Here is a 10,026-nt window from a genome sequence, read left to right as displayed (position 1 = left end):
AAAGATGTTGACATGGTTCTACGTCTGGTCTGTTGATAATTCACACTGTTGAGCAGCTGAGAACAACCTGAAACCGTGAAATAACAATAACAAGATGTGCAATATATGTCTGTCTACCTCACACACATTCTACCTGCTTTATTTTGCACCTTTTTTTTTTCTTTCGCACTACTTATTTCCATTGCAATGTACTGTATATACTGTATATATCTCGTATTTATATATATTTTTTACTTTTTACTTTTTGTACCCATTCCCTGCATGTGTGTGTTAAGTTACTGCTGCTAACATGTGAGTTTCCCCATTGAGGGAGGAATAAAGGATTATCGTATCTTATCTCTAAAACGTTGTTTGGTTTTGTTTCAGTCTGACATGTTGGAGGAACGAGGAAACTCACCGGCAGGTACGAAGTAACGGTTTCTATCACCAACAACAACAACAGCAGCACCACCACCACCACCACCGCCGCCGCCACCATCGTTGGAGCCTGATCCTCGCCCTAAAGGACCAACCAGGAAGAAAAGAGTTTCAGCTGCAGCTCACTGAGATGATGCTGACACCTAAAGATGCTGACATGGTTCTACGTCTGCTCTGTTGCTGATTCACACTGTTGAGCAGCTGAGAACAACCTGAAACCTTGTTTGGTTTTGTTTCAGTCTGACATGTTGGAGGAACGAGGAAACTCACTGGCTGGTACGAGTTGATTGTCGTTTCCATCATCACCACAACCACAACACTGGAACAGCTTAAGCAAACAGCAGAAGAAATCCATCAGGTCTCCAGGTTTGGCCTCCTTTTCTTCCTCCAAGCAGAAAGAATAAAGAAGGTAAGAATTGTATTATTATGGGATACCAAGTAGTGGCATGACCATATTGCATTCACTCTGATCCTCCGGGGACTCGTCTCCACCATGACGATCTCAACACCATTGCTGTATTTTCCATCACGATGCCGTAAACACCAGATTCCATATTTAGGTGAAGGAGAGAGTATCTCTCCCGTCCTGTCAACGGACTCTTTAACCAAACCAACCTGCCAGTCAGGATGATCTCCCACCTCCACCTCCCAGCTGAGTTTCCCTGAGGTCAAACCCTCACAACCAAAAACATTGGCATAGCAGTTATTTCTCTCTGGATTATCAGGAAGCTGCTGGTTTGTATCTCCACGTCTCACACTGGTCAGATCAGCAGACAGATAGAGACAGGGGGCTGCAGTGTTTGGGTCCAGAACCAGCGGGCTGAAGTGGACCTGGTCCCCCATCTTCTCCCAGACTCTGAAGGCCAGGTTTCCCAGGTGTTTGGCCTCGTAATGTAATGTAATGTAATGTAAACTTTATTTGTATAGCACCTTACATCGACCTCAAGGTGAACCAAAGTGCTTTACATAACATACAACAAAATAAAACAAGAATAAAACATATGAACATATAAAAACATCAAGTATAAAAAGTGTCGCCACACTACTGGGTATTAAAAGCCACCCTGAATAAATAAGTTTTAATTTTAGATTTAAAAAGGCCAAGGTCAGAGATGGTGCGTAATTCACAGGGGAGCTTATTCCAGAGCCTGGGGCCGGCAACTGAAAAGGCTCGGTCACCCCAGCGCTTCTGCTTTGACCTGGGCACTTCCAACAAACGTTGGTTGGAGGACCTCAGAGCTCTGCCAGGCTCACGCACTGTTAAAATCTCCGATAAATAAGGAGGGGCAAGACCGTTAAGAGCTTTAAAAACAAACATTAAAAGTTTAAAATCAACTCTAAAACGAACAGGCAGCCAGTGAAGGGAATAGAGGACCGGGGTGATGTGCTCTCGTCTGGGTGTGTTCGTTAAAAGACGGGCAGCTGCATTTTGTACCAGCTGAAGACGCTAAAAGAGGATTGGGCAATGCCAACATAAAGTGCATTGCAATAGTCCAATCTGGAGCTGACTAGAGCATGGATAGCTCTCTCCATGTCGTGACGGCTCAAAAATGTTTTGACTTTGGTTAAAAGACGCAATTGATAAAAACTTGTCCTCACGACATTGTCCACTTGTCGGTCAAATTTTAAAAAGCTATCAAAAATAACTCCCAGATTCCTAACTTTGGGACTAAAAGATCCGGACAAAGAGCCAAAGTCAGCCGTCACGGTGTCACCAAACAAAATGCACTCCGTTTTGTCCTCATTTAAATGTAAAAAATTGCGTGCCAACCACTGTTTGATGTCAGCAATGCATTCCAGCAGGGAGCTTTGTGCACTAGTGACTTTAGGCTTCAGTGGCAGATAGATCTGTAGATCATCTGCATAACAATGAAATGATAAGTTATGTCTGGCTATAATGGACCCAAGTGGCAACATATATAATGAAAAAAGAAGTGGGCCTAGAATAGAACCTTGCGGGACGCCGCATGAGAGGGAGGCACAGGAGGAGCAGGAATCACCAAGCATAACAGAGAAGGTTCTATCTGACAGATATGACGTAAACCACTTGAGTACAGTGCTGTGAAGGCCAACATAATGTTTCAGGCGTGACAGAAGGACTGTGTGGTCGACTGTATCAAAAGCCGCTGTGAGATCTAGCAGCACTAAGACAACAGGGCACTTGACATCAACAGACAGGGCAATATCATTGTGCACCTTTAACAAGGCAGACTCAGTGCTGTGACGAGACCTGAACCCAGACTGAAACTTTTCAAAAACAGAGTTGTTCTCCAGAAATGATCTTAACTGGGTAAAAACAACTTTTTCTAAAACCTTAGACAGAAAAGGCAAATGAGAGACTGGTCTAAAATTTGACAAAACTGAGGAGTCAAGATGCGTTTTCTTTAAAAGGGGCCTAACCACGGCATGTTTAAAGGCAGCTGGGACTGCTCCTAAATTAAGACAGGCATTGATAAGCATCACAAGACTGGGCCCAACAGTATTAAAAGAACTCTTTAAAATTTTGGCCGGAATAACATCCAGAGGACAGTTAGTAGGCTTCAAAGACTTCATGATGTCAGCAAGGGAGGAGAGAGAAACCAGTTGAAAGTGGTCCAATACAGCGGAATGGGCCGGGGAAGCAGATAAATCCGTACTCGAATAATTGCTGGTAGCCTGCCTGACAGAGTTTACTTTATCAATAAAAAAGTTGATAAACTTCTCACAAGTAGCAGTTGAGAAATCAGTCACAGGAGAGGTAGGTGGGGTTATAACAGAGTTGATTGTACTAAACAACACCCTGGAACAGTGGCCACTTCTGGAGATGATATCAGAGAGAAACTGAGATTTTGCCTCCCTCACAACTCTCTGAAACTCAGCAAGACAGTCCCTTAGAATCTCCAGAGACACATGTAGTTTGTCCTTTTTCCATTTTCGTTCTGCTTGCCTGCACCGCCGCCTAACGACCCGTGTGGTTTCGTTTAGCCATGGCTCTGTTCTTGGCTTTGCAATTTTTTGCCTTAGAGGGGCCACAGAGTCCAAAATCCCGGAGCAAGTGGTGTGGAAGGAGGACAGAAACTCATCTAGACAAAGAGGGGGGACCATGTCATTCAACGCAAAAAACTGAGAGTCCCTGAATGCAGCAGAAAATTCTTCAGCTGCAGAAGATGTGATGATGTGACGCTGGCGGGATGGAATGAGAGGCTTGCTGACTGGTGAAGGGGCTAGAAATAAAAAATAACGGGGAAATTATCTGAGATGGCAGTCTCAGGAATCTCATAAAGGGAGATTGACAGCCCGGAATAAATAATTAGGTCAAGAGTATGCCCAAGATGATGTGTAGGTTTGTCCACTAATTGAATTAAATTAAAAGTTTCTAAAAGCCTTTTAAAATCAGTGGCGAACTGATCAGGAGCACAACAAACATGAATATTAAAATCCCCACAAATCAGTAGTTTGTCATACTTGGGGAGAAAGTCTGCTAAAAACTCAGAAAACTCATGAATGAAGTCCTTATTATATTTGGGAGGGCGATAGACAACAGCGCATAACACAGGACTTGCAAACTCCAACACAAATAATTGTAGCTCAAAACTGGAGTAAGTATCTGTGTGGAGAAGCCGACATTTAAAACTGTCCTTAAACACAGCAGCAACCCCGCCCCCTCTACCCGAAAGTCGAGGCGAGCTGAAGAAGGAACACCTAGGTGGGAGGAGCTCTGAGAAGGCGCTGTTGTCACCTGGTTTCAGCCAGGTTTCCGTCAACAAAAGGAAATCCAGGGAAGAAGAGGCAAACAAGTCGTTCAGGATAAAAGTCTTATTAGCCATGGACCGAGTGTTCACCAGAGCCATGCGAATTAAACACTGGTCAGATTGTCGGGAGGCACGACCGATCGGGCGGAGATTCTCCAACACACAGCCCCGTCTGTGGATTCTCACGGGCCGGTGACAGGGGAGCGGATACCCGGCCTCCGGGACTGCCGGCAACAGCCATCGATAGCAGTAATCCGTGGAGCCTTGCGTGCTGTAGCCGGGTTGACGACCATAGTTATGGGTGGATGTCGAGGCCAGGTAAGCTCTCAGCCTACACACTACTCCACCTCTCCTTCCTCGTCTCCTGCGTCGGCCGTTGCGTAGCAACCCGATGGATGAACGCCATATGCACGGTGGAATAGACGCCAGCAACGGCGGCGGCGTCTTTGGCTGTCCATTAAAGTCCTGGATCGGTAGCTTGACCACAGAATTGCGGATATTTAAAAGGGCCAGACGATCATACACCAGTAGCGGTGACACATTATGGACAAAAAACGCCCAAAACAGGACAATACAAAGAAAAAGTAATAGGGGCAGACGGCCAGCCACACACAACGGCGCCATCTTCTACCAGTCTACCAGAGTTCCTGAGAGCAGCCGTGGATCTGACACTGAGCTCTGCTCTCTGGCTCTGTCCCGGGTGGGTTTATACCTGCTGAGGAACGTCATGTCGTCTTTCTGCAGCTCTTCTTCCACAGCAGAGATGCTGTCTGACAGAGAGGAGATCTGCTCCTGGATCCTCTTCCTCTCCCCGCTGATCCTCCTCCCCTTCTGCTCCTCTTCCTCCCTCAGAGCTGCCAGTCTGGACTCCTCTTCCTCCTTCAGGAACTGCTGGAGTTTGTTGAACTCTGCTCTGATCTGCTTCTCTGTGGACAGCAGCTGCTTCTCCGAGTGTTGAACCACATCTTTATATGTTTCCTCCACTTGTTTGTATTTGTCCCTCTTGTCCTGCAGAGACTTTAAGTCAGATTTCAGCAACTCCTTCAGCTCACCGACTGCTTCTTCTACAGGAACCACTTTGTGGTTCTGGTGCAGAGAAAACTCACAGACAGGACACTGTTGTGCGTCTCGGGTAGCTTGGCTGTCCAGTTATCGAAGGCTAATGATGATTCTATTAAAGAATTATTAATAATTAATAAAGTGGACTATTTATCAAATTGAATGACCAATATGATAATAATTCTCGTCGGGGCACCACTCCGGGGGCCTTAAATCCGGAGAAATTTGATAACTAAAACAGCAGAAAATCAGTCTCATTATGATTTGAATTATCCTGCAGAACAGCAAATCTTACAGAATAACAGTGAAGGCGTGATATCCGAACACTGGGCTCTGCTTAAACAAATCAACTTGTGACCAAATCTTGCATGAAATAACACCACCACTCATTAAGAATCAATCAGAATTTATTTACATACGGGTATCAAAAGGGATGTAAATAAATACCCGAATAAATCTGATGGCACACGACATTATTATAAAACCATTAACTAACAAGAAAAACAACAATCAATAAAATGAAACATAAACGTTAAATGCATGGAATGAAAAAAAAGAAATCAAGCAATAATAACGAAGATACAGAACATCTACAGTTCAAACGGGGCTCCTGTGGTCTTTTAAAGATGGCGGAATTCTGGTATTTAAAGATGGACGCGCCCTTTGGGCCACGTGCGATCAGACCGGATGGCAAACGCAGCGTTTAAAACGTGACTACGGCAGAAAACAACGACTACCAAATAATCACACACAATAATGATAGCAATGATAGTGATGTATGCAGTAATCTCAGTTCGGAACACAGATTTAGCTCTGTAACACTCCCAGTTAAACTCATACACCCAGCTCTCAAAACCTCACGCCTCCTCGGGTCTCCGGGTGTTACTTCCGGTGTTTTAAACGTGACTACTGGCGAAACGGCGCCACCAAATGAACAAATAACCGTAATATGCACACAGTAATTTCATTAAACATAAATTCAGGTCTACACCAGTGACTGATCGCCCAGACCGCAGCTCACGCGTCCTCGGGAGTCCGGACCTGAGGCTGCAGGCTCCGTCCTGCGGCTCGGTCCTGCAAGGGGTTTCCTGACGGGGATCCTCAGTTTCTGCGGCCGGTCGGTCTCTCTCTCCTTTCCTAACTCCACAGAAAAAGTGAACAGTGGCTGGAGAAACCTCACACCGGCTCTCTGGTCCTGACCGCGTCCTCAGCACACCGCCTTGCTGCGCACGGGGGGGCCGGTTCCTCCCTTCAGAACGTCTACTCGTCCCGTGTTGGGTCGCCGGGCTGCGCGAGGGCCTCGCGGTCCAAAGGCTGGAGCTCCGGGCGGGTTTTGTCTCCCGGAGCGGTCTCCTGGATGAAAGACAGGGCTCGGGAAAAAAAGGAAGGCGTTAAGGCAGGGAGACAGAGTCTAGAGCGCAGCGCTCTGAGATCGGACCTTGGGATCGGACCCTGCGCCTGGTCAGTGCGGGCCTCGACGGCTCCTTGAAACCCCCCCTCCCCCACAGCTCTTAAAAGCTGCTGGACAGCAACGCGCGTCCCGGATCCTTGGCTGAAGAGAAGAGAAGAGAAGAGCGTCTCGGTGCAGCACGGAGTTTTGTATCTCCGCGCGCTGCGATGACGTCATCAGTGCCTCGCTCGGGATTGGGTGCGCGTCGCTCTCAGGCGCGGCCCCATCCCGCAAGGCATGCTGGGATTTGTAGTTCATGGCACAGTCGCCATTTTATGAGGCACATTAAAGCCAGTTTCAGGCCGGGGGCGGGGGGTTGACCAGGGTTTCAACGTTTGAATACGGTATACATTCACAAAATGTTCATAAACCTTTATAACAGTCCACATGATCACTGGGGTGGTTCAACAACACACAGTTCTCTGTTCGTCTCTACAGAACAGTGGAGGTGTTCCTGGGTGTTTCTTACAAACCTCCTCCCTCTTTTCTTCTTTTTCAGTCTCAGACGATCCACCTGTCTGTGTTCCAGCAAAAGAGTCGGCAAGTCCCTTCAGTGAAAAGTTCACAACAGCATCTTTAGAAGATTTTCTTTTACAGGTGGGACAGTTTCTGTTTTTAGCTTCTTCCCAGAACTTTTTCAGGCAGCTTGAACAGAAGTTGTGGCTGCAGCTCAGAGACACCGGATCTTTGAAAGTCTCTAAACAAACGTGGCAGCTCAGGAAATCTTTAAGAAGAGTTTTTTCATCCATTTTTTCAAATCTTAGTAGTATCCTTCAATCGGTAGACTCACCAGTTAAATGTCCCTCTGAATCACAGATTTAAGTCCTTTTATTTCAGGTTTTTAGTTCATAACCTCCACCTGAAATGGCGTCTCAGCTCCATTCAGTCAGGTTAAAAATACCAAATGACCTTTCAGTTTCACCTTACTGACATCAGCAGACAGATTTACATGTTCTTATCAGCAGGGGGCGCAGTTTGACTTGTTATTCAGAAATACAATCAAGTCACTTGAATGTACTTTTTTCTATCTTTGTATTGTTGTTTTTCTTTTTAAAAAGAAAAACAATTAACAAAATAATTGCCCCTCTGTATGTTTTGCATAAATCTAAAAGTTTAGAAAAACTTCACTGACTCAAACACAACAAACCCTCGTATTCTGATCATGTCAGCGCTGACAGGATTTGGCAGGTGAACTTCAAATGACCGTAACTCCTAGACCGTTTAAGATATCCAGAAAATTCAAAAATTCAGGCCAGCAGCTCCTAAAGCTCCGGCCTGCAAACATGCACAAAAGAGAAAAAAGGGGGGCCGGCACAAGAAACTACAGGAACGATGGACAAAAATGATAGCTATGAGATATTTATAATAAATAAAAATGGTAATGTAGAAGAGAGGAAGGGAAGAGGAGAGGAGAAGAAGGGTGAGAGGCACCGCCCAGCGGATCATGTCGGTGCCCCCTGCAGCATAGGCCTATAGCAGCATATCTACCACCAAGCTATATTTGAGACTAACTATTATAGTCTTGCTCTATAGCTGCAACTATGACTAGTCTGCCACTAGGTGGTGGTATAGAGCAGATAGAGACGTCTGCCACTAGGTGGTGGTGTAGAGCAGATAGAGACGTCTGCCACTAGGTGGTATAGAGCAGATAGAGAAGTCTGCCACTAGGTGGTATAGAGTAGATAGAGAAGTCTGCCACTAGGTGGTGGTATAGAGCAGATAGAGAAGTCTGCCACTAGGTGGTGGTGTAGAGCAGATAGAGGAGTCTGCCACTAGGTGGTGTAGAGCAGATAGAGAAGTCTGCCACTAGGTGGTGTAGAGCAGATAGAGAAGTCTGCCACTAGGTGGTATAGAGCAGATAGAGAAGTCTGCCACTAGGTGGTGGTGTAGAGCAGATAGAGAAGTCTGCCACTAGGTGGTGTAGAGCAGATAGAGGAGTCTGCCACTAGGTGGTGGTATAGAGCAGATAGAGAAGTCTGCCACTAGGTGGAATAGAGCAGATAGAGAAGTCTGCCACTAGGTGGTGGTGTAGAGCAGATAGAGAAGTCTGCCACTAGGTGGTGTAGAGCAGATAGAGAAGTCTGCCACTAGGTGGTGTAGAGCAGATAGAGAAGTCTGCCACTAGGTGGTGGTATAGAGCAGATAGAGAAGTCTGCCACTAGGTGGTGTAGAGCAGATAGAGAAGTCTGCCACTAGGTGGTATAGAGCAGATAGAGAAGTCTGCCACTAGGTGGTGGTATAGAGCAGATAGAGAAGTCTGCCACTAGGTGGTGTAGAACAGATAGAGAAGTCTGCCACTAGGTGGTGGTGTAGAGCAGATAGAGAAGTCTGCCACTAGGTGGTGTAGAGCAGATAGAGAAGTCTGCCACTAGGTGGTGGTATAGAGCAGATAGAGAAGTCTGCCACTAGGTGGTGTAGAGCAGATAGAGAAGTCTGCCACTAGGTGGTATAGAGCAGATAGAGAAGTCTGCCACTAGGTGGTGGTATAGAGCAGATAGAGAAGTCTGCCACTAGGTGGTGTAGAACAGATAGAGAAGTCTGCCACTAGGTGGTGGTGTAGAGCAGATAGAGGAGTCTGCCACTAGGTGGTGGTATAGAGCAGATAGAGAAGTCTGCCACTAGGTGGTGGTATAGAGCAGATAGAGAAGTCTGCCACTAGGTGGTGGTATAGAGCAGATAGAGAAGTCTGCCACTAGGTGGTGTAGAGCAGATAGAGAAGTCTGCCACTAGGTGGTGGTGTAGAGCAGATAGAGAAGTCTGCCACTAGGTGGTGGTGTAGAGCAGATAGAGAAGTCTGCCACTAGGTGGTGGTGTAGAGCAGATAGAGAAGTCTGCCACTAGGTGGTGGTGTAGAGCAGATAGAGAAGTCTGCCACTAGGTGGTGGTATAGAGCAGATAGAGAAGTCTGCCACTAGGTGGTGGTATAGAGCAGATAGAGAAGTCTGCCACTAGGTGGTATAGAGCAGATAGAGAAGTCTGCCACTAGGTGGTGGTGTAGAGCAGATAGAGTAGTCTGCCACTAGGTGGTGTAGAGCAGATAGAGAAGTCTGCCACTAGGTGGTGGTATAGAGCAGATAGAGAAGTCTGCCACTAGGTGGTGGTATAGAGCAGATAGAGAAGTCTGCCACTAGGTGGTGGTATAGAGCAGATAGAGAAGTCTGCCACTAGGTGGTGGTATAGAGCAGATAGAGAAGTCTGCCACTAGGTGGTGGTATAGAGCAGATAGAGAAGTCTGCCACTAGGTGGTATAGAGCAGATAGAGAAGTCTGCCACTAGGTGGTGGTGTAGAGCAGATAGAGTAGTCTGCCACTAGGTGGTGTAGAGCAGATAGAGAAGTCTGCCACTAGGTGGTATAGAGCAGATAGAGAA

The 10,026-nt window shown here is 46.4% G+C and overlaps 1 protein-coding gene across 1 annotated transcript; it reads right to left on the bottom strand.

Moving 5' to 3' along the window:
* Positions 1 to 362: 362 nt before the first annotated feature.
* LOC133456450 (E3 ubiquitin-protein ligase TRIM35-like) lies at positions 363 to 7,529 on the bottom strand. The gene is made up of 3 exons (XM_061734925.1): positions 7,131 to 7,529; positions 688 to 802; positions 363 to 499 (listed from the first exon to the last, which is right to left on the bottom strand). The coding sequence occupies exons 1-3, from the start codon at positions 7,404 to 7,406 to the stop codon at positions 363 to 365; spliced, it is 528 nt and encodes a 175-aa protein (XP_061590909.1). The 5' UTR covers positions 7,407 to 7,529.
* Between the last annotated feature and the right edge of the window lie 2,497 nt (positions 7,530 to 10,026).

This window comes from Cololabis saira, chromosome 12, assembly GCF_033807715.1.
Source record: "Cololabis saira isolate AMF1-May2022 chromosome 12, fColSai1.1, whole genome shotgun sequence".
Classification (NCBI taxonomy): domain Eukaryota; kingdom Metazoa; phylum Chordata; class Actinopteri; order Beloniformes; family Belonidae; genus Cololabis; species Cololabis saira.
This window is presented reverse-complemented; position numbering and strand designations above follow the sequence as displayed.

Bases quoted from the DNA above. Each gene is read 5' to 3' on its own strand.
- LOC133456450 (XM_061734925.1), bottom strand. From the start codon at position 7,406: ATGGATGAAAAAACTCTTCTTAAAGATTTCCTGAGCTGCCACGTTTGT. The intron at 803-7,130 runs GTTTGTAAGAAA...TTCTGCTTGGAG, and splicing joins AAGAAGAAAAGAGGGAGGAG to GAAGAAAAGGAGGCCAAACC. The intron at 500-687 runs GTGAGTTTCCTC...TTGGTCCTTTAG, and splicing joins CAATCAACTCGTACCAGCCA to GGCGAGGATCAGGCTCCAAC.